The sequence below is a fragment of the Manis pentadactyla genome, chromosome 9 (assembly GCF_030020395.1).
Source record: "Manis pentadactyla isolate mManPen7 chromosome 9, mManPen7.hap1, whole genome shotgun sequence".
In the NCBI taxonomy this organism is placed as follows: Eukaryota; Metazoa; Chordata; class Mammalia; order Pholidota; family Manidae; genus Manis; species Manis pentadactyla.
Window position 1 is genome coordinate 72136048 of NC_080027.1, and position 25282 is coordinate 72161329.

At 36.2% G+C, this 25282-nt stretch overlaps 1 protein-coding gene across 4 annotated transcripts in view; it reads left to right on the forward strand.

Annotated features, from left to right (window-relative positions):
- ELP4 (elongator acetyltransferase complex subunit 4) overlaps positions 1-25282 on the forward strand; it is a 248100-nt gene that overhangs the window by 183781 nt on the left and 39037 nt on the right. Inside the window, exon 10 of one of the 4 annotated variants that reach the window (XM_057507529.1) lies at positions 10816-13810. The exons of the other annotated variants lie outside the window; for them this stretch is intronic. Coding sequence (XP_057363512.1) covers positions 10816-10905 — 90 coding nt within the window. The 3' untranslated portion in view covers positions 10906-13810. Of the gene's footprint in view, positions 1-10815; positions 13811-25282 lie in introns of those variants that run through there. 4 annotated transcript variants of the gene reach the window in all.

The following is a 25282-nucleotide window of genomic DNA, read 5'->3' on the forward strand; positions in this document are numbered from 1 at the left end:
AGTCTTTAATAGTATGGAAGACACTAGTGGTTTTGATCAGAAGTTTCATGTTTGTATGTAAAAGTAGTTCAGTTTGGTAAGTGAGGGCAGGCAATACATTTTAGTATGAGTTAGCCAAAGAAGTATTTCAGGCTGTGGAGTGAGTGACAGCGTAAAACTACCTTCTCCTTGTCCAAACAAAAGTCTCTCCTAATGTGGTTAAACTTCTTCCCTTATTTTTCTCTGACCATGTTCAGAAATAGGAAGAAGTTTCTAGTGACTAAAGAGTGAATTGTGGGGACTCTCTTGTCCCCTCCTGGCATGAGCCAGGAGCTCTGTCCTTTCACTGTATCTCTAAATAAAAGCCTGTACCTTGCTCTCCTAAAAAAAAAAAAAAAAGAATGAATTGTGAAGAAAAAGTTTTTCTTCTAACCTAGCTAGTTACAAACAAGTGTTATCAATGAATCTGTAATGATAACTTTTACTATATTGCATTTTATTTGACATCTATACCCAGTATAATCAAGTGAAATATCACTGTTGTTATTCATATGGTTACTTTGAAAATTGTTTAAAACCACACATTTGTTTTTGCACAATTCCAAATTTGTAGTATTTGCATAGAGTATTAAGTTCCTATTGTTGCTTTAACGAATTACCACAAACTTAATGGCTGAAACAATACAAATTTATTGTCTTAAAGTTCTGGAGAACAGAAATCCAAAACAAGCCTTGTGGGGCTAACATCAAGGGGTCAGCAAGACTGAGTTCCTTCCAGAGGCTCTAAGGGAGAATCCATTTCCTTGACTTTTCCAGCTCCGAGAGACCACTTGTAGTCCTTGGCTCGTGACGCCATTCCTCCATCTTCAAAGCCAGCAGCATTGGGCTGAGTCCTCCTTACATTGCCATCTCTGGTTCTCCCTTCTGCCTCTCTCTTTGACTTTTAAGAACTCTTGTGATTACACTGGGATAAAACTAGATAATATCCGAGTTAAGGTCAATTGATTAGCAACCTTAATTCCATCTATAACTTGAATTTCCCTTTGCCATGTAAAGTAACATATTATAGGTTTCAGGGATTGGGATGTAGACATCTGAGGGACCATTATTCTGCCTTCCATTCATTTCTTTCATATTTGCTCATCAGCAACCATTTTGCTAGACCATAGAGACAGAAGTGCTTCATTGGCTCAGAAGGGAATTCTCCCTTTGGTTTAAAATAAACTAATGTTTATCATTTTAGTTGACTTCAAGGAAAAGAAAAAAGAGGAATTAGGCCAAGTAGTACAAGTCTCAACTGCACATTGAAAGATAAGCATTTTTATAAAATTATATATGAAAATCAATCGTTGAAGACCTGACCAAAAATATGTGTTTCAAAGAAGGGAGTAGGAAGCTAGCAATTTTGAGTACTTACATGGCAGGCACTATAATAAATATTTTACAGATATTACTGCCTTTTAATCTTTAAACACTTCTATAATAAGTATAGTTTCCTCCTTTTAATGATAAGGAAGCTGAAGCTGGAAGACATAGTAAATTCCCAAAAGACACAGTTCATGAGGTCCCAAAATCTTTATACTACCACCATGCTGAATTCTGTGAAATGAGAATTGTATCCATCAATGAAAAAACATTTTTTAGAAGATCAAGGCATTCAAAGTATTATGGATGGAGTCAGTAAGCAAGTATGAGACATAATCCCTGCCTTCAAGGAATTTATAATCTAGTTGTAGAAATAGGGCAAAACACATAAGAAAATAGTATAGCATTGCCTTTTAAGCAAAAATTAATACAGCCTTGGTTTAGAATCCTTGCTCTTTTACTACTTCATCTTTTACTGTATGTGAACCTAGATTTTCCTTCCTGCTTTATAGGGTTCTTACAGAGATTAATCACTTAGCCCAGGGTCTGGCACGCAGTAAGCACTCAGTAAATGGTGGCTGCTATTATTGTAATAAAATTCTACCACCACAAGGGCTGAGTTAATGATTACCCAGTCTGTGTATATAGCAGTTCAGCAGAGGAAAAGCTAATTGTCAATAAGTGATTTCATGTTAAAATTACAGGTATATTCAGAGACTTCTCATATATTTATGAAGAAAACGAATGGCAATACAATGTAGTAGTTAAGTGCACTAGCTGTGGAAGAGAATGCCTAGTTTCACATTCTGTCTCTTTACTAGTTTGTGCCTCAGTTTCCTCATTTACTAAGTGGGGATAAACAAAGTACCTACATTCTAGGGCTAATGAGAGGCTTAAATGAATGTTCAAAATGCTTAGAAGAGTATCTGGTGCATAATAAGTGCCATATAAATGTTACTATCAAGGATACACCTGGGTAGCCCATTCTCAATGATACATCATAGTTGACAGCAATCGTAAAGAATGTTTAGTCTCAGTGTCCCACAGCCTAGTTGATTTGCATAGCTGGCCAGCATCACCAGTAGGATGGACATTGTACAAGGATATATCATGTACCTGCAATGTACTTAGCAGTATGCCTTGGATAATACAGAATGATAAACACTCTCAATTTCTATCAACTTCTCGGGCTAGGTGAGGAGACAAAACTGATGGTGGATGAAATAGAGATAGAGACGAATTAAGTTCTAAAATGAGGGTAAACTGACTCCAAGTGTAGTAGGAATTCAGAAAAAGGAGAAATCATGGTGGATCATGTGGTCATACTAGAGAATGTAGAACTGAAACTAAGCCTGGAATAATGGGTGGGATTATATTGACTGATGAGAAGATAATGGACAATTCTGAATATAAGAACTGCCCCAAGCCTGTAGTATCTTGCATCTTTGTTTTAATCTTTCTCCCCAACTTGTTAAACAGCAGCAGAAAAGAAAAGGAAGGGAAAAGTGAATGAGGAGGCCACAAATACTATAAATCCATTGAATCATAAATAAATGCTTCTCTTATTGAGAGATTTAAGAACAAGGGATCCATGGATAGAATTTAGAGATTCCAGAAACTTGAGTGGAAGGAAAATTTACAGCTTTATTTTCACTAACCTCCCACTGAAATTTAGTATTTTCCTAATTATAAATATAGGCAACAAACTGTAGTAGCATGGACTATGACTGTCATCAGAATGTAATCATGACTTTGTCATCAATAGAAAGCACAGATATTTTCATATAAGAATATAACTATGCAGGAATAATGAAATATTATTTATATTCACCTCCTTGAGTAGATATTATCCCACTGCTATTCATATTACTTAATAGTTTTTAAAACACAGGTATTACTATATCAAAAATAAGTTTATTATTTGATAACATTTCAGTGCAACTCATTTTCTTTATAATTCAGTGTATGTATTTTATACATTTCAAAGCATGATTCTGAAAAAGAGCTCTTAAGTTTTACTATATTGCCAAAGGAGCCCATGGCATTAGGAGAATGCATCTGTTTATGGATCTAGGAATATATCAGTTTTTTAGCTAGCTTACAGTCAACTAAAATCCCTTTTTGTACATGTTACTTTAAGCTATATTTACTCCCTAATGTAGGCAACTAGTATTATTCTCTAGCCAGTGGCTAGAACTAATAGATAAATATCACAAAATTCTCAGGGCAGCATTTTATATTAACTAGCATTAATATTAACCACCTGAGGTGTTATCTTACAAGATACTTTCCATATACAGATAACTGCCAAACAAAAATTATGTATTTGTTTTTTTCCAGTTTCATTGAGATATAATTGACATAAAACATTAAATTAATTTAAGGTATACTACATAATGATTTGATATATGTAGATATTATGAAATGATTACCACAGTAAGATTAGTTAACATCAATCACTTCACATAGTTAACAAAACTTTTTTCTTAAGATGAAAACTTTTAAGATTTACTCTAAGCAACCTCCAAATATAAAATACAGTATTAACTGTAGTTACCATATTGTACATTACATCCGCAGATTTATTTATATTATAACTGGAAGTCTGTACCTTTTGACCACCTTCACCCATTTCCCCCGCCCCTGGTCACCACTGCTGGCAACCACCAGTCTGTTCTCTGTTCCTATGAGTTTGATTTTATTTTTAGATAAGTGACTTCAAACAGTATTTGTCTTTCTCTGTCTGACTTATTTCATTTAAAATAATGCCCTCAAAGTTCATCACCATTGTCACAATGCCCACAGAGTTCATCAGCACAGGGTTCCCTTTTCTCCACATCCTCACCAGCACTTGTTATCTCTTGTCTTTTTAATGATAGCTATGCTCTTAGGTTTGAGGGGCTGTCTCATTGTGGTTTTGATTTGCATTTCCCTAGTGATTAGTGATGTTGAGCACCTATACATGTTGACCATTTTCATATCTTCTTTAGAGAAATGTCTGTTCAGTTTCTCTGCCCATTTTTCAATCAGATTGTTTTTTGCTATGGAGTTGTATGAGTGTTTTGAATATTTTGGAAATTAACCCATTATTAAATATTTGTTTTGCATATATTTTTTCCTTTTCCATAGGTTGCCTTTCTGCACTTCATTGTGCAGAAACTTTTTAGTCTAAGGTAGTCCCACTTGCTTATTTTGTCTTTTCTGTTCTTTGCTTTTAGTGTCAAATCCAAAGAAATCATTGCCAAGGTTGACATCAAGGATCTTGCTCCTAGGTTTTGTTCTAGGAGTTTCATGTTTCCGTTCTTTCATTCAATTCTAGTCTATTTTGAATTGGTTTGTGTATATGGTATAAGGTAGGGGTCCAGTTTCATTCTTTTGCCTGTGGCTGTCCACTTTTCCCAATACCATTTATTGAATAGACTACCCTTTTCCCATTTATATTTGTGGCTCCTTTGTCAAAAATTAATTAACCATATAAGGATGGATTTATTTCTGGGCTCTCTATTCTATTTCATTGATCTTATATATATATATCCATTTTTATGTTAACACCACACTGTTTTGATTGGTGTGGCTTTGTAACATAGTTGAAAAAAAGAAATGTGATGTCTCCAGCTCTGTTCTTCTTAAGATTACTTAGTCATTCTGGTTCTTTTGTGGTTCCTTACAAATTTTAGGATTGTTTGTTCTATGTCTGTGAAAAAATGCCATTGCAATTTTGATAAGGATTACACTGAATCTAAGATTGTTTTGGGTAATATGAAATTTTTAACAAGATTAATTTTCCCAATTGAACATGAAGTATCTTTCCATTTATTTGTGTCATCTTTAATTTTTTTCATCAATATTATATGGTTTTCAGTGCACAGATCTTCACCTCCTTGGTTAAACTTATTCCTAGGTTTTTTTTTTTTTTTGGAAGCAAATGTAAATGGGATTATTTTATTCACTGCTCTGATTGTTCATTTTTAGTATATAGAAACACAGTTTATTTTTGTATATTGATTTTGTATCGAGAAACTTTGCTGAAGAAATTTATTCTGGGTTTTTTGGTGAAGTCTTTAGGGTTTTCTGTATATAATATCATGCCATCTGAAAATAAAGGTGGTTTTACTTCTTCCTTTCTGAGTTGAATGCCTTTTATTTCTTTTTCTTCCCTAATTGCTCTGACTAGGACTCCAGTATTATGTTAAGTAAAAATGGCAAGAATGGGCATCCTTGTCTTGTTCCTGATCTTAGAAGAAATGCTTTCACCTTTTCATCATTAGATATGATGTTAGCTGTAGGCTTGCCATATATGGCCTTTACTATGTTGAGGTACATTCCCTCCATACCCAGTTCGGAGAGTTTTTATCATGAGTGGATATTGAATCCTACCAGCTGCTTTTTCTGCACCTATTGAAATGATCATATGATTTTTGTCTTTAATTTTGTTAGTGTGGTGTATCATATTGTTCAATTTACAGATATTTAAACATCTTGTATATATTTCTCTTAAAAGCAATGATGCTTTCTGGAGTATTTTTGTAAGGCAGGGAATAGAGAATGGCTGTTTGGGTTATTATTTCTGTGTAACAAACCACCCAAAACTTAATAAAATGATCATTTTATTATATCCGTGGCTTCTGTAGGTCAGGAACTTTAGCAAGACATAGCAGGTATACTCCATTGATCCACTGTTCCATGATAGCTTTATTCTCAGCTAGAAAGATTTGATGGCTGAAGGAAGGCATCAGCTAGGAACATCTTCACTCACATGTCTAGTGTGCATGCTACCCATTACCTGGGACCACAGTTGAGGCTCAGCTGAGGCTATCCTCTGGAGATTCCAAAAGTAAGCATCCTACAAACAAGGTAAATGCTGCTTGGCCTTTCCTGACCCATCACAAAGAAGCATCACATCTTCCATATTCTATTGATTTAAATAGTAACAAAGCCATCTCCTCAGTCAAGGGGAGAAGAATTAAACCTGCCACTAGATCATACATTGCACAAGAGCTTGTGGAATGGATGATGCTCTGCAGTTTTCTTTGGAAAATACAATCTGCATCTGTAAATAGGTGCAAAACTGTAGAAATTTAAAGTGTTTGAACTCGTCAGCAGAGACACAGTTTTTGTGGATGATTATAGATGAACATCATCTGGGTAAATGACTTAGATTTGACGTTGATGTTTACAAGTATGTTATCTATCATTCTAGCAGTGAAATTTCTCATTTTAGTAGGGTTGAGGTGAAGTATCGTGGGCTTTTGTAAATCTGAAAATTTGATTTTTCTAAAACTTATAACTGTGTGTTTATAAGAGAAGATCTGAAAGCCACTAGTGTTATCTGACACATATAATAATGACAGAGGGAAAAAAGCTCCTTATTTTCTCCACTGAAAGTTTTGATGTATAAAGAAACCATACAGTGAATTACATAGTATAAGAATTATACTCTAATAAGCCTGTTTGTTTAAAAAAGAACTATAAACAAATATTGAATTATAGCTAATAATATGCATGCCGAAGTTAGAGGTAAAGTGTACTGCAGCTTACTTTGAAATCCATCAAAAATAAGATGGATTTGTGGATGGATAGGTGTTTAGAGAGGTGATAAATCAAGTAAAGAAAAAGGTTAATTGTATAATTTAGGTGGTGTGCATATGAGTGTTCTGTGAAAAACTTCTTTCAGTTTTTGTATGTTAGAAATTTTTCACAGTAAAATACTGGGAAAAATCAGGAGACACCTTTACACAGTCACTAGAGTAGCCTAAAAATATTTTTGGTTCTTCAAGTATTTTCTTTAAAAATTCTGACATAGGTTTGAGGAAATGAAATAAGTATATTAACTACTACATTACCTATTTTTATTCAAGTAATTGAATAATTACTTGGTAGTAGAGAAAGAAGGGGAGAGTTAAACACAAAACCTCACCACAGTTCTGTGACTGCAAAGTCAAAAACATGCAAGACAAATAATTATAATTAACAAACTTTGCAATTGGAAAAACTAAAACTATACACTTAATGTGTAAACAGAGTATGATCTCTATTTTGAATGCTATTTGCCCTGGTAAAATCCTGACCTCTTTTTCTCTCTAGGCAATTACTTTTAATTTTTCTCCTTTCCTTTGACCTCAGCAATATGTTCCCTGTTTACATTATTCATGGAATCACGAAGGGTCACTATTGTCTGCCCAATCCCAAAATAGTCTGGCACATTTTCAAATTGTTTTGCTTGAATTGTACTGAAGTGGTAACGCGCTGACGCAGGCATACACCCCAGTGCTCCTGTGCTCTAGTCAGGGCAAAAATAAATAAAATAAAATAAAATAAGAGGAATGAAAGTATCTTTCAGTTGCTAAGCCAAGGAATAGTTGGTAAGGAATAGTAAAACTTCAGAATTGTTTAAGTCCTGTGGTGAAACGTGGATTCATTGAAACATTTATACCTCAACTTAGAATAGTGCTAACTAGTAAATTGAAGTCAGTCAACATAACAACTAAACATTTAAAATGTCATTTTTTTAATGTATTATTGACACACAATCTTATATTGGTTTCAAATGTTCAACACCGTGGTTTAACAGTTACCCGTATTATTAAATCTACACCTCCTCTAGTGCAGTTACTATCTGTCAACATAGAAAGATGTAAAACATCATTCTTAAGTGTCCCTCAAGGACTGGTACTGTTACGTGCTAGGCAGAGCCCTTGCACTTAAAAAACATAAGCAGCATAACTAGGAAGAAAAGTTGGAGAGGATACCAGGGCATGAGCAGATTCTCACTGCAAGATAAAGCAAAAAGAACGTAAGTGCCAAGGACCAGATGGAATGAAATCATGTCCCCCTGGCTCTGTCACCCAGCCTGAGAAGCCAGGCCAGGGGAGTTTGTGATCGTGGTACAGAATGGGGCTATTGCTCAATGCCTAAGCTACCCCATCAGTCAAAACTGCTATTCAGTATGCTCCTCACTCCCTATTTTGTATTTAGATTTGGGTTCTTATCTGAAACTTGGCAGCTTTGGAAGCTGACTCACATTCTATTCTGCTGATGATTTTCGCCTTCAAGTACATATTCAGGCTCTGTTTGCCCAATATTTGCATGGTTGAATACTATCCCTGGAAAGATGTCCTATTGAGCTAGTATGAAGTCAATGACTTGCCTTCGGCTTTATGAGGAAGGTCTAAAGCTTCTGTTTCAAGGCTTTGACATGTCAGCATGTGTACATCTAGCTTGATGCCAAGATGCCTTGTGCCAGAAGGTTCCTCTTGATCTTGGTGTGCAAGATTTTCCTTGTAGCTATTAACCTGTTGCCATTAAAAGAAACAAAAAATTATAAGATTATGGTCTGTAATATAGGTTGTAGGCACAAATATAATTAGTACTATAGCACAACACTGCTTTTCATTTGTTAAAATTTTTAACTATGTTGGGAATTTTTTTTTATCTCTTTTCTAAAACTGTGCATTCAACTCCTGATTTTCCATTCAACCCATGATGATGCTTCCCGACTGCTCAGCTGGAATCTGGATTTGCCTTCTTTCATTCAGCACACTTTTGAACCAGTGGCAATTGTAGGGAGTATTTGGGGTAGCAAATTCTAATTTGGCAGCACCCTGGGGACATTAATCAATCAGAAAATATAAATGAGCAAATCATTTCTCAGATGAAATGGTTCACCTGAGAATCATATTGAAGTGAAAACACCAAAATGTTGACCAAACTGAAAACATTTGCAGTTTGTAGGATCCGTGGTACTGTTGGGTTTTTTTTTTTTTAATGTGCCTTAACAGGGTTGATCTTTCAGTATTTATGATTTAAGTAATTGGCAATAACTTACTAACTGTTCTGATGCTGAGCTTACCTTTACTACTTCCTCCCTGACTGATACCATAGCCCTTTCCATGGCCTTCCTCACTTCAGTTATATACCCATCTCTGCCTGATAACACAGCTCCATTGCCAGCAGCTTCCGCAATATGTTGTGGAAAATATCATCAATTCAGGTTTGGGGTGAAATTTATAATTTAACTGTAATTTATATTATCATGTTATAAACATATATTTTATTTCAAATATGTAAATAACTGAAATGTTTCTCAGATGAAAAGCACACTTACTCAGATTGGCCATTGAAAGTAAGAGACTTCCCAGCAGAAACTTTTAAAATGTTACTTGTTACTGTTGTTGTTTGTTTTCAATGTTTATTTTTTTGTCCAAAACACTAATGGTTAAGACTTGAGAATTTAGGAAGGAGGCAGTACTGATATCTACTGTATGGACCAAGGAGAGAAGTAATCTTGGACATACTGAGCTAGTATGAGTTTTTTAAATGAGTCATTTGCTTTAAAATTCATATATGATATTTACAGTCATCATCTATATTTGGATAATTTAATGACCTATCATCTGTGACTTCTCAGTGATAATCCTAATAAGGGCGTCTATTTTAAAAGCTTTCTGTGGAAGAAAGTAAGCCTTACTGGCAGGACAGACTACATAACAATTTGTGAGGCCCAGTGAAAATGAAACTGTGGGGCCCTTTGTTCAAAAAAGCAGAAAAGGTGCCATTAAAGATACTAAAATATGAAGCTTTTTCCTTTCTTTCATGGTCTCTGTCTCAACCTGTAATGGTGTTTTTATTTGCAACTTTAGATCATATTCCTTCAGATACATGGTACACTCAGAGCGCAAACTCTCACAGGCCCCAGGGTTCTCACCCCATGACTTGGGGCATGAGCAGCCCATCAGATGTCAGGTTTCCCCTCCTGCCAGCCACCAGACTGATACAATGTGTCCTGGCCAGGGTGGGTAGGAGCTGAACCACAGATCTCCCTTCCTACTGTCCCAGCCCATGTTGGGTGGGTCTTGCATCCTCCTCACTAGAATGTGGCCAGTACCTGCATTAGATGGATGTAAGAAGCTTGCCCCTGTCCAGTGCCCACCAAATGCTCTGTGGCACTGCCAGCCTTTGGCAGGACAGCTGTCTCCAAGCCCCACCTCAGAATGCTGGGGGTATACACCAACCCTGACCCTTCCCATAACCATACACTAGCTTGTACAGGGGCAGAGAGCACCAACATTCCCTAGGAAGGAAGGGCAGTGAGCAGGAGGCTGCTGGGGCTGAAGTACACAGAGGACAGTGGAGCAGGCAGTGGAGAACCCATCTTGGGAGGCCATGAGGAGGGCACTGCACACTAGTCAAGCCCCTGCCCCACACAGATCCTCCATTGTTTCATTAGACTTCATTTACAGGACACATATTCAAAGATACAATTGATAAGAATCTCAAGACAGCACTCACAGTGCATTAAACCCCCAGACCCGGGCCCTTCTGTGACACCCATGAAACTGCCTGCAGTCTAATAATCCCAATCAACCAATAAAATAATGGCTAACGTCTGTTACATTCTAAACACTTTACGTGTATCAATTAGTTAATCCTCAAAAGAGCTTATGATGTTCCATTATTATCCCCATTTTACAGAGAGGTAACTGGCATCAAAGGTCTCTCTTTAGGAGCACATGGAGGATTCAAACCCAGGCAGTCTGTCTCCTGAAGATCCTGGAGAACTGAAAGAAAAGTGAATGACCAAGACATTCACTGAAAAAGCAAATCACACTTCACTGTGCAATTTTGGAGGCTTTGTCTTAAAGCAAATTTCTAAAAAAAAATCTTGATTGATTGTGGGTACCTTGGGTACTCTCTATTAATAGGCTATTGCCTTGATGTAATTAGAACATCAAAGCAACAATCAAATAAATAGGCTTCTCTGTGAAGTAATGTCAAAGGAATGGAGAGATTAACAGAAAGCAGAGGGGATTTGTGACTACTACTAGAATTACGATATTTTAAAACTTGTAGTCATCTCCTCCAACCCCCACCCCCACATTGCCCTGCCCACAGTTATGCAGCTAATTAATGACAGCTGGACCTCAACCCTCTGTGTCCCAGGCAAGGAAGTGGGAAGGAGGTTACCAGGCACCTGTTATATCCCTGGTACATGCTCAGACCCCTCCCTGAGAACCCAGGACTGGGAAGAAAAAGATTTGGAAAGGGAGAAGTGGGGTGCCAACCAATATCAATCATAATGCTGACTATTTTCTTCTTGTCTCCCTTGTCAAAGGTGATTTCATGTTTATTAATGTTGACTGCAACCATTTCATTTTCATCATAATTGCTATTATAAAGTTGCTATTTTAATTGAAAGTTGTATTACAATATCTTGACTAATGATAATGAAAGAATCACTGGGTCAACTTAGCTAATCCATCTCTCCAAAGCTGGAGAATTAAAGATAATATGCAGTGTGATTCCTTGATGACTGTGCCTTGAAATCACCAACAACATCGATCCTAATAACTGTCATTAACTTTATTTGTGGAATTTGCAAATGACCAGGCCAGAGGCCATGACTGTTACTTCCTCCACCGACTTTCTTTGACTCCAGAGTATAGCATGTCACCACAGAAAAATGGAATAAGAGCTAAGGCCAACCTATTTATTTCACCAGTTTATTATCAAATCTCAACTCAGAAGGTATACATGTTAAACAATTTTATTTGCTCTCATGGTGGCTTTCAACTGGCTTTGTCAGATCTTTTCCTGTCCCTTAAGTAAATCTTTGTCATATTCAGCAAGTTTTCTGACTACCTCAGAGACAGGCATCCAAATGCTAGCACACTCAAGGACTAGATATATGAGTTTTCCAGAGGTCCCTGTAGGGTGTCCACAACATATCGTTCTCTCATATAAGAATATAGCAATTGTGCCACCTCTCCCCTACCCCCAGTGGTATACCTCGCCAGCCTCCTGCTGACAGATTTCCCTTGCCAGGCAGGTCATCATCTTGGGCAGAACACCTGCAAGCTAACTCAGGTGTACCGTCTACTTTTCCCACAGGACTTGTCCTATATCCATCCCAGGCCAGTGCCCAGGAATGCAGGCTGCTGCACCACTGGCCTTTTCTCTGCCCAGCCATCCTTCCCAGTTTTCCCCACCTTGCTCAGGTAGGCACAGGGACACATTCCCTGCCTAATCAGATGTCCAAGCGGGAATGAAGTGCTAATCTTTCCATCTTGCAGGTAGAGCCAGTCTTTGAGTTAGTCTCTTAGAGCCCCTCCAGCATCTTTGAAACAAGCTTCATAAAATAGAATCTCTTCTCACCACAAGCACTGAACTTTCCACAAAGACCAGTGGCTCCATAATTCTTGTCCTCCTTTCCCCAAACTTCTTATATGGAGGTTGGGGTGATGGCTGTGGTACATTCTGCCACCCTTTGAGCTTGGAAGGTGTCTGAGCCCAATTGCTGAGAACTCTCTTTAGGTATCCTTGGTCCCTGTTGTTATCAAGGATGGGTCTATCCTGTTCAGCAACAATAAAAGTACCACTCACCATGCTGTTTATATGCTGATAAAAGGAGTAATTTTTAATGCAGACAGCAAAGTCCTTGAGAAGCCCTAGCAGACAGTAAAAATTAAATGTGTTCATTCCTTTGCCTTTTCAAAAAAAGCTGAGATTGTAAGAGAAGGCTTAATAAAGGAGGATAGTATATCAAATAGACTGACAAAATGAATAAGATTGAAAAAGATATTTCAGTCAGAAGGGGGACATGAACAGCAGTTGGGATATGGAAAGTCGGAGGGCAGATTTGGGAAAGGTGAATAAACTCTTTGGTAGAATAAACAGTGTATGATATCAAAAAAGAAGGCTGTGAAAATCAGATCGGGGGTTATTGAGGACCAGATTAAGGAACCTAAATCTGGGTTCAGTGGAAATGCTTCAGCCAACAGTGGCCTGTAAAAAATGGCAAATTTGGGGAAGTTGTTAGGCAATACACAGAATGGGTGGAAGAAAGGCAACCAGAAAGCTAGTATTATAACAACTTTAAAAAGAAAAATAAGGGGGATGGAGCACGGGGGAGTACATGTAAAGGGAGAGTGTAAGCAATGCTGGGATCATTTGTTTGATGACCAATCTTATAGGATAGGACATGCCAGCATGCCCCAAGTACATGCCTCATGACACTAATCCTATCAGATGCGCCAGGTCAACCAAAGATCCTCTAGTCAAGCTAGCTGAGGAAACTCAGCATAATATAGTCCCCACCTTGAAATTCATAGTTAAAGTAACATAGCAATCCTAAAGAAAAAAAAGCATATAAACTATTTTACCCTGCATTTCCCTAAAGTATTTGATCATGAAACCCCTATTTTTTGTAATTCCTATCATGCAGAATCAGTATTCCAAAAAACATTTTGAGAACCACTACCCCAGGGTTATATGTTATGAATAGATTGATGTGTTGTTACTTTGTACATTAATATTGTAATTTTCTTTATAAACAATAATAATAATAATGCCTGTTGCAAAAGCAGTTTTATGATTAACTCTGTTTCTGAGTACAAAATAGTTCTTGGACTCTCCAAGCTTGAGCTGTATCTTTTGAGAACTTGACCCTGTCTCATATTCAAAAGGAAATATCATTTTGTAGCCCAAGACCAAAAATGAATACGTCCAATTTTATAACTTTATAGTAATTTCAGGGATGGACTTTTGTGGCCCTAAGAAATATAAACATCAGTGTCTATGTCTTCAGGTTTGGGCTTGGAAGAAAAGAGCTTTATTCTTAAAATGCTTTCTTTATTTCAAAGTAAGCATATGTGAAGTGTTTGTTTAGGAGAATAACAAGAGGAAAGCAGTCTCACTCATTGTATTGTTACACATAGTAACTGCTAACTAAAATTTTGTTGGATTATAAATGGCAGATATTAAATTACCCTTTATACACAAAGAAATTTGAGACTTAAAGATGGTAATTTATTGGCTCAGGGTAGCTAGTTTATGACAGAACCAGGACTTGAGAGAATCAGATATCATCTTCTTTCTAATAAAGCACTTCTCCTAAAAGAAGAAAAGGTAAAATAATCACTTTTGTTGAACATCAAAAGGGCTTTTTCTGTGTTTGTAAATTATTCCAAACTTGTAAGTGTACCCACAAAAGCTACTGTGTTCACATGTATTTTTGGACAGAGGTCCCTCCCTTCCCTATAATAATGTCAGTGAATCTAGTAAACGTCTGTCTTGCTTTTACATTTTTCACTGTATTGACTAAGGAGTATCAAAGACTAGCAAATTCTCAGGGCAGGAATTATGAGCAATTGAATACTAAGAAACTGAGAATAAGGAAGGTAGTGACTTACCGTATCATGGGGCAAGTTGATGACAGGCAGAGCACACATCTGAAATGGCTCTGTTGCACCAACACTGCAGCACTGAGCATTCAGAAGAGTTACTCCAGATACATGTCTGTTGAATAGCAGATTTGTTGGCTGAGGTAGTAAGCAGCATCTTACTTGCTTACCTCCAGTATATTTTTTCACTTAAAGGGGCTCATCTATTTAAAATGCCTGTTACTTTAAGTCAAGCATGAACTATTGCTCTGATATTATTTTTTTTAAGTATAAACAAACCTTATAAAAGAAATAAGCTTTACTTCCAACAATAGAAAAATGTTGTAATAGGTTTCAAAAGCCATTTGCATTATGTCTTTAACATCTTCAAATGCTGGATTTATAACAAGGAAAAATTTGATTTTGTTATATCATTTTTTTCATATTACATATTTTGGATGTGCCAGTTATAAAATCTATTTCAAATCTATTTTGCTCTGATCATATTTATAGTTACATTACATATCTGTTCATTCTGAGAAGTATTTTTAATAATAAAGAAGAATACGTTAATTGTAAAAGGAAGGATGGTTACTTCTGAGAATGGAACTAGGGAATTAGGAATTAGCAAGGGGCTTATATATATTTTAAATTTCATCTATTGTTATGTTATCCCTTATAGTATATTAATTTAGTATAAGCATATATTGCTATTATATTTTTTTGAAGTTCATAAAAATTGGTTTTAAAGAATGAAAGCATATAATTAAACTTAGTAGGCAATTGCACTTTTGTCAAAAAATTAAGAATTTCAAACATACAGATGCCATACAAAAGCTTCTGTGTACCCATAAGCTAATTGTGAAAAACACTGACATTTGAAGGAAGTAAATTTAAAAAAAAATAAATACCCTAAACTTGCCCTGTTGGGCAAGAGTCAGTGTGAGTTGTTAGGTTTTCCTGCCTGAATCAGTATTGGTATAGAAAAGGGCATATGCTGCGATAGCTCCGAGTCTTATGCCACTGTGCCCTGCTGCAAAACAGCTGGAACCGTTGGTTGCTGGGCAATGGACAACACGGCAAACCCAGTTCCCTTCACTTGTACATTTATTTATCTAGATTAATGATGTAGACCATCATAAACAAACAAGCTATTTGTTATACAAATAGGATGGCTAATGCATTTCAGGAAAGTTTAAGATTTTCTTTAGTGTTCATGTGTACTTTCAATGCTTTTAACCTTGAAAGAGATATAGATTGTTTGGAAACCAAAATTAAAGTTAGATTGAAAGAGTACAATACGACTTACTTACCTCATAATAAATAGTACCCTGAATCTTAGGAACTTACATTAGGTTTTCTATTTGAATTGTTTCCTTACAAACAGAGAATTATTCATTTATATTAAAGCACAAATTAGTCTTACCAGTTGGAGGAGAAAACCTCAAGTTATTCTTGGCTCTCATTCTCTACCAATATTCAAAGGGAAGTCAAATCCCAAAGAATTATTTTTAACCAGTGAAACAAAATGTTATAATTACAGCTACTTTTAGAATGTGCTTTTCATTTATAAGTGCTAAGAAAGTTATAAATGCAATATACTTTAAATGTTTTATAAAATATGATGTCTGCTGTCAGTTGTGATGGCTGTACTACACCATATTAATAATCAGTGCAAAAGCTTTGCTATCTCTAGACAGATTGTGTCTACAATTAGTATCTATGTACTAAGTTAGCAATAAAAATATATGTGGGTCCATTTCCTCAGGCTGTACATATCAGAGATGTTGCAAAAATCAAATGAAATAGATAGTCATTTGGGGACTGAAATGTAAAATGTCACCCACAAAATAACACCTAATAATAGGTGTCAATACTGGCATACTAGAAATTAGACTTGAGACCTCAAAAAAAGTTTTTATTATGCTCTTCTATTCCCCTTTTGTTGGTTATTACAGTAATTTGCATTAGTGGGAAAGCTTTGGGGCTTTCTGTATGCTTAACTGCTTCAGCTACATGATTGAACTGACCCATTTACTAATACAATTCAAAAGTTAGCTGTGCAGCGTTGGTGGTATAGTGGTGAGCATAGCTGCCTTCCAAAAGCTGACTACCAGTCTATATACCCAGAAAGTTCTATCAAGCAACCAGTGGGCTTAATCAAAATTATCAAACTGATAATGAATGTATGTGAATGAATAAGGCTCAATAAGCATCTTATCAAAAATGCTTCTGTTTTCTTCTATCTTGTCTACATATAATTCACCCATATTAACTGCAGCACTGTTAGTTTAGCTGAGACTTGTCCATCTTTAGATAATTTAGTGGCCATGCATTGGTGAGATTATTTTATTAAAAAGACCAATTTAAGAAAAATCTAATGGACTTTTCAACAAGATAATGGAATAGGAAGTCCCAGACCCCTCATCCTCCTGCAGAGACACCCACTCAACAACAGTGCATGGACCAAATCCATTTTTGAGACATCTAGAAACCAGTTAAGAGACTCCTAGCACCCTCTTGCCATAATTCCTTTCCCTTACATGATGCCAGGCAATCAGGATACTCTCACTTCTTGGCCTCTCCCTAGTGAGAGAAAGAGAAAACTGGACCCTACATCCTATGTTCTGATTTTGTTGGGGGAAGGGAGCAGCACTCCCTGAGGCCCTGGCTTTCAGTGTCTGCCTCAAAGTACTGATGGAACCCAGCATACTCTATATCCCTGGGTGCCACAGAGAACAAAAAGTTGGCAGATGGCATACTACTGCTCCAGTTGTACCAGTGGTGCAGCAGACAGGCCAAAACAGTTCGGAGGCCCCTCCCTCAGAGAGAAAGAGAAAAATAGAGCGTGTACCCAATGTTCTGGCTTTTCAAGGGACTGGTTTCTATCTTGCTGCCATGATATTGATCTGAGCAATGATTTTTTGGATGTGACACTGAAAGCTCAGGCAACAAAAGCAACAATAGGCAAGTGCAACCACATCAAATTTAAAAGGTTCTGCACAATAAGAGAAACAGCTAACAGAGTGAAAAGGCAATCTGCCAGATGGGAGAAAATATTTGCAAACCATGTGTCTGGTAAGGTGTAATATCCAAAATATATGAGAAATTCCTAAAACTCAGTAGCAAAAATAAAATTAATAATGATAGTAATCTTCTGATTTAAAAATGGGCAGAAGAACTGAATAGATAATTCTTAAAAGACATACCAATGGCCAACAGGTATACAAAAGAGGTTAAACATCACTAATCATCAAGTAAATACAAATCAAAACCACAATGAGATATCACCTCACACCTGTTAGATGGCCATCATTAAAATAAAAAAATAATAATAATAAGTGTTATTTTCAAAAACCTCCCAATAAAGAAAAACCCAGGATCACATGATTTTGTTGGTGAATTCTACCAAAAAATTACGTGAGGATGTAGAGAAACTGGACCCCTTGTGCTCTATTGCTGGGAATGTAAAATCACATAGCCTTTATGGAAAACAGTATGGAGATTTCACAAAAAATTAAGAAAGCAACTACCACGTGATTCAGCAATCCCACTTCTTGATATTATTCAAAGGAATCAAAATCAGGATCTTGAAAAGCTGTTTGCACTTCCATGTTCATTGAGGCATTCTTCATATTAGCCAACTGATAGAAGCAACCTAAATACCCATGGATGGATGAATGGAAAAAGAAAATGTGATATGTACATACAGTGGAATATTATTCACCACAAAAAAGAAGGAAATCCTGTTACATGTTGCAACATGGATGAACCTTGAGGATATCATGCTAAACAAAATAAGTCACAGAAGGACAGATACTGCATGATACCACTTATGTAAAATGTCTGTAGTACTCAAACTCATCAAAGGTAAAATGCTGATTGTTATGGGCTAGAGGAAGGGGGACATAGGGAGCTATTGTTCAGTGAGCATAAAGTTTCAGTCATGCAAGATGAGAAGGTTCTAGAAGTCTGTTGAACATTATGCCCATACTGTTTTACACTTAAAAAATTTTTAAAGTCAATCCCATTGTTTTTTACCACAGTTTTTAAAAAAGAAGAAAAATTTAGTTATTTTGAACTTATACACCAACATTCTCATGACCAAAGGGGAATATTAGCATGACACAGATTTGTATTGAATAAGGCAAGACCAATGAAAGTATAGTGAGACGATTAAAAATTCTCTAAGCCTGCTGCTTTTCGAAATATACACGATTACACTACATTGGCAGCTTTCACTCTCTGTTTACTGTTTATTTTCAGAAGTGTGAAATTGCCATTTATTATGGATACCAGAGGAATTTTTTCTTCACCGTATTTTAGTGCTTGCTTTTTTATTTGAGATTTGTTCTAAGGGCTATTTCAAATATGATTTTCTCATGGTAGACACATTATAAAAATTGTTTTCCTGATATCACAATTCTTTCTCCCATCTTTCTTTTTGGTGTCCAAGGTTATTAATAGTGATAAACTATGTTAAGTAAAATCTAGTACTTACATTTAATAGTTTTTATTCTAGTAATAATGATTAATTTTATGGAATCTCTTATTGAAATTCATGCTATGTTACCATTATTTTAAAACTAGTGCAACCTACCTGAGTTTTTAGAGAACAAGTGAAAATACCAATAAATAGTGATATTCAAATAGCGCATGTTTACCTACAGATGTCTTAGGTTGTATATATTACTTGGTAAACTTCCTAATCTCTATGTACAAAAAAGCACATACTTTCCAGACCACAAGCAAATCCACAGTTTGCATGATGAGCATCAACATTTCCATTTATTTTAAATGTACAGCACATATCTATCTTAATATTTACTCAGAGTCCCCATTTACTTAACCATTGCTACCACCACCTAAATGAAAACAAAAGTGAAGAAATTTCTTTGCACATTCTTAGTCATGCTTTGCCCCCAAGCTTTAAAACAGCAAACACAGTTGCCAAGAGAAGCTTTAAGACAGCCAATTTTATACCCAGAGGCTATGAAGTTGAAAGAATTATGTAGACATCACTCTTAAATTTGTACTGAATTATCTGATTTAGCTCTCTGTCCTAAAGCACACCAGATAATTTCTAGTGAAAATAGTTCATTTTCACTTATAAGACCTTAGTTGGTTATTGGGAAAAAGGTTTTTCCCCTGCCCCCTCAAGTGTTTCCATAAATGCTTCCACATACCATTAAACTACTGGCACGTTTTGGTCCCAGAGGATAGATTTTGTTTGGCATCCTGAGGAATTTTGATATATTTAAAGAAGGTGAGAAGTACACATTGGCATCATTTAAGCAACATAAGTCTAAACCCAAATTAGCTTTTACATGCCAAAGATATGAAATGTGCCAACTGTTTAATAGTACACAATAACTGTTCAACTACATAAGTTGATTTCAGCAAAACAGTTTGGTGTGTTTTTTATCCTGAATCATTTAGATATAATTATGCCTTATGGTGCCTTAATAATAGAGGCAAGTTGTCCATGACTTTCACATAAGCAGATAATACTGAAATGTTAGTCATACTGAGTTGAATAAAATATAAGAATATTGCTTCAGTTCAAAATGCCTCTTCAGCAGCTTCAACTTCCATGCTGCCGACAAATGTGAAATAAGACAATAAAGTTTGAAATTGATGATTACAGACTGTGAACCTCTTAACTTCTTTTAATAAAATTAATTTGGACTTTTGGTGAATTGGGGAAATATATTACAGATTTTATTTTATTTTCCAACTTTTAAATATATATACTATTCACTGTATCTGTACCAACCTTCATTGGACATATATACATACATATGTATCTTTGTATTATGTGTGTGTGTAGGTATATATATATATGGAAAGCTATGTACAGCACAGCTGAAGAGATAAACAGAGAGAGAGATAAATATGATACAGTCTTCTCCTTTAAGAAGATTTCAGTCGAATGGAGAAGGCATGCAGAGAGAGCACATGTATTAACTCTAACACAAAGCAAACAGCGCTTGTGTTTTAATAACGTTAAAAACCAAAACCTAGTCTGGTATAAGAGAGTAAGAGAATTCAATAGGTGGTAGAGACTATGTTAGAAATAAAGATCATCTGGGAGCCTCATGTAAGTATCTCATGTAAGTAAATTAAAGAATTATCTCCATGGTAGGGGAGGCCAAAGAATAAATGAAAGCAAAGAAGGCAGATAGTGTGGAGAGTTGAAGGCAGATAGTACAAAGAGGCTGAAACTTTACAAATAAGGTACATTTCTCCCTGTTACCAAATCAAGGGAAAAGAACCGGGTGGAATTTTATATAATATGTTGGATATATTCGAGATGATTGTAATATGTTAGTTTCATGGTCTATGTAAAATTCACTTTGAGTAGCCTGGGGTCACTCCAAAGAGTTACAGTCATCCTCCAGACAGCCAAAACTGAGGTGCACTGAGAAGGTAATGTGACTGCCATTCTGGAGAGACATGCCATCAGGCGGGGGTGTGTGTGTGTGTGTGTGTGTCCGACCATGGATAGAGAAAAGCGGTGGTAGTTTTAAATATGGACCCCAAATGAAAAGTTGCAAAAACAGATGCCTTAAATTTGGCTGCTTCTCTCACAGGCAGCTCTTTATAGTGTGCTCCAGAGTGAGTGGCAGCAAAGGTTTACTTTTTTAACAATGATTAATTATTTTTGCAAGCAACCTAAGAGCAAGGTAGTGGGAAGTAAAGTTGGAAGATAAGTTAGTGTCAAGGGATGAAAGCCTTCTTTATATTTAGTGCCAAACAATTTTTCTACAAGGTGAAACAAAGTAAAGCATAAAAATTATTACTTAAAATTATATTTGGACTATATCCAGTAAAAGGGCTTTTCTTTTAATATGCAAAACAGGATATTTTACAATTGTAGATTACAATTCCTTTTCGAGATAGGCAGCTGAAGATAATTTTAGAACGTCCTCCAATTATTTTCATTTTCAGCAGTGAGGAGATTCTTTAGTTGTGTTTCCTCACAGTAGTAGTTAATATTACCTCTTCCTCTTATACATGTAAATAAATACCTCTGCAGCAAAGCAAACCAAGATCTTTTGGATTTCTAGCTGGCATTTACTTTAATGAATACTAAACTATTAATATTACTGGTGTCTTAATTTTTCCCTATACATCAGACCTTCTCTGTTACCTTCAGAGAACTTCCAAATATAGAAGGGCAGAAAAGCCTAGCAGATAAGAAACATCATATATAATAAATATAAAATTGTGCACAGTAGTCTATGATTATAGCTCAGCAAGGAAAGTCAGTTAGGTCTAGAATAAGGAAAGTGCTTCTAGGATTTGGCCAAACCTTGAAATGTGGTAAAACTGGGAAAACATTGAAAGAGGAAGGCCTTCCTGATAGAGAACAGCTTAAGTAAAGGCAAGCGCATTTGAATGCCAGTGGTATACTTGGAAATAGTCTAGAAACTGGCCTGACTGAAGAAAATTTGTGTTAGGGAAAATAACTGAGATGGGAATGACTTATGGAATGCCTTGAAAACCATGGAGGATATAGAGAACCACTGTAGGTTCTTGACGATATGCTAAAAGCACCATTTAATAAATATTAGCATGGTAGAAGTATGCAGAGCGTATCAGTAGAAGCAGAGAAAAGAGTCAGATGCAGTTATTTTAATTGTGAAGTTATGAAAGTGTTAAAAACTATAGTAAAAGTGAAGAATTTAAAAAAGAGACACATAAAGTCCCTTCCAATAAGTAATCATAAGGTTTAGGTACAGATTAGTTATAGAGTGAAGAAAGATATGATAAAAACGCATTGTTGTTTATGGCCCTCTACAGTCACATTGGCTTTTCTAAGAAATATTTCCCCCAACAACTTGGACCTAAATCTTTATACATACCCATCCACACAATTATCCAAATTACTTCCTCTGTCAGTGGTTTATAATTCTTACAAAATATCCATTATTTAATTTCTCATGAGAATTTGGAGGCTTTTACCTGTATTTAAACTAGGTCTCTGTGGAGTGTCTGTAAAAAGAAGATAGAAAAGTATGGATGAGAGACGAAGAAGGAGAAATACTCAAAAAAAATACATAAATTTAGCCACATAGTAATTCCTATAACTAGAAAATAAAATTAAGTACATGCTTTTAACAGCAGCACTCCCAGGAAGGGGGAACAGACTGGAGACAGAACTCAGTCTCAGTGTAGATAGCAGGCTCTCTCGGGGCTACAAGGCCTTTGCTGGACTCCAGAGAGACGAGTTCTTTCAGAGCACTGGAACCTCCAGGATGGCCAGTGCCGCCTTCTTAGGACGCCGGTCACTCATTCCCACTCAGAGGCATCTCTTTGCCCCTGTCACGGTGGTCTTTCCCACAGGCTGCATGTGGTGCTGTCCTTGGTTTCTCAGAGCCCTTTGTTACCTTGCGTGAAGGTGCAGCCTGACCCAGATGGGTGTGACACGGTGCCCTTGTCCTGCTGCTCAGTTCCTTCCCCAGAGATTTTTCTTTCCTAAGAAGTGTTGTGGGCTTTTTGTGTGTTTTGGGTTTTGTTTTTACAGTTTGTGCTTTCTGCCCAATACCTCCAAGTCATCAAAGAGTGAGAAATGTATACTTTTTGACTTCTTCCTGCCACAATACCTTCCTGATAGCATGTTTCTTACAGGGTGCATTTAAATGTCTTCTGTGGTGAAATCCAGACTTTTGTATTTATTCCCTGTGGTTTCCCTGATTGATCAGTTCTGTGTCCACATTTAGTTGCCTATATTCATGATTCACTTTTCCTTTCTATAGCCTTTAGGCAGACATACATTTAATTGGTATATGCAGAAAGAATTTACCTTTTCTAAAGACCTCCACAGAAGAGAATTCATTATCCTCCAGTACTTAATATTTCATTGTCAGTATTTCTGCCTATAAACTACATAAAGTTTTAAAGGCTGAAAGAAAGTAGGAAATCACCAAGTCCTAACCTTTTTATGTTTAAGAAGATTAAATCTTACGGAGATATGTGCTATTCACATCCTAAACTTCCCTCAACGCAGGATAATATATGCATTTTTAAATGGTGACTTTCTAACAAGTCCACTGGTGGAAATTGAGTTTGGCACCTATTTGTAAAACTGACTCTAGCTGTAGCCAAGAACAAACCTCAAAGCTCTTTCAAGTGCTTAATTTATTTCAATCATGAATTAAGTTCTTACTGTTATCTCCAGCACTATTCCAACTTAAAAATAAATTTCAAAAACTACGTACAGTCTCCTTTCCAGCCCCGATCAATCATCTGTTCTCTTCAGGTCTACATTTTGGAAAACCTGGGAATAAGAGGGAGAACCAAAATTCTAGTGTTAGGGAAGAGAAGCACAGGAAACATAGATGCTATTAATACCATACAGGGGCAAGAATGGCATAATCCCTGTCAGAGATGATGAGCAGAAAAAGAGGAAAAAGACTGCATACCTAGAGTTTGATGTTGAATAGACACAGTATTTTTTGAATGAAAAAACTGAAGTTAGCCAGTGAACCACAGACCAGAAACTCTAGAGCACAGCCCCAACAACCTCTTAAATATTTCCATTTGATGGACCCAAAGAAACTTGAAATGAAACATGTCCAAAACTGAATCACCTGTCCACCCATCTCCTGCCCTTCTAATGTTTCTTATCTCAGTGCCCAGCATGAATCCAGCCACTTTAACCACTAAAGCCAGGAGTGATCCTGTCATCCACACCTCACCTCTAGTCCCTTAACAAGTCCTGTAGCTCTACCCTTATAATATCAGGGGTTTAATCAAGTCTCCCCACAAAAAAAGATACAAACTGTAGATAATTTAATCACAACTTCAAGTAGCCATCTTATAAAAACTGTAAACAGAAAGGAAAAGCTATTCAGCTCATGTTATAAAACAAGTATTATTAAAAGTAAACAGGAATAATTCAGGAAAAGAAAACTATACATCAGTTTCACTTAACATCATAGGTATAAAACTCCTAAATAAACACACTCAGATGGAATTTGGCAGTTTATTCCCTTTCTCTCTGTCTCCCTCTCTCTTTACCTCTGTCTGACACAAATACAAACACACACACCCCATTACCTAGGGTTTCTCTTATAAAAACCAGATGGTTTAACATCACAATATAGAAAAATGCTGATAAAATTCAGCACTCATTCTTGGTAATTAAAATTTTTTTTGCTTTCTAAAAAACTGAGCATTGAAGTTCCTATCCTGATTGTGGGTAACCATCAGGAACAAAGAGAAAACATTTTTCTTAATACTAGAAATTCAGAAATGTTGCTAGTAAAGCCAGGAATAAAAATATCTGCTCTTTCCAATTCTATTTAGCATTGTTACTAGAGATGCAACACATCCCCTGCAAAAAAATGGAAAATAAATAGAACTGTAAAGGTCAAGGCCAAGCTCTCCTTATTGTCAGATAATGTGACTGTTTACATCCACAAGGATCCACAAACTATTAAGGAATTCCACAATATTGCCAAATACAAGGTCTCAGACCTGTACTCCACCAACTATGTAACCTTGGTCATTTCTTAGCCTGTCTATATATACTACAGTTTATTCATCTGCAAAAGGGTCATTGAGATTATATGACTTAACCTATAAAGCACCTGGTACATATAAGCATTATGTGTGTATTAGTCATTATTATCATCACCATTAAATTAATGTATTCAGTAGCCTTCTTATATGCCAGGTATACCCAATTAGATAAGATGGTGATGATAATGATAATAATAATAATAATAGCTAATGATTATTCATCAGCTCATGTTAGTCTGCTTATAAAAAGT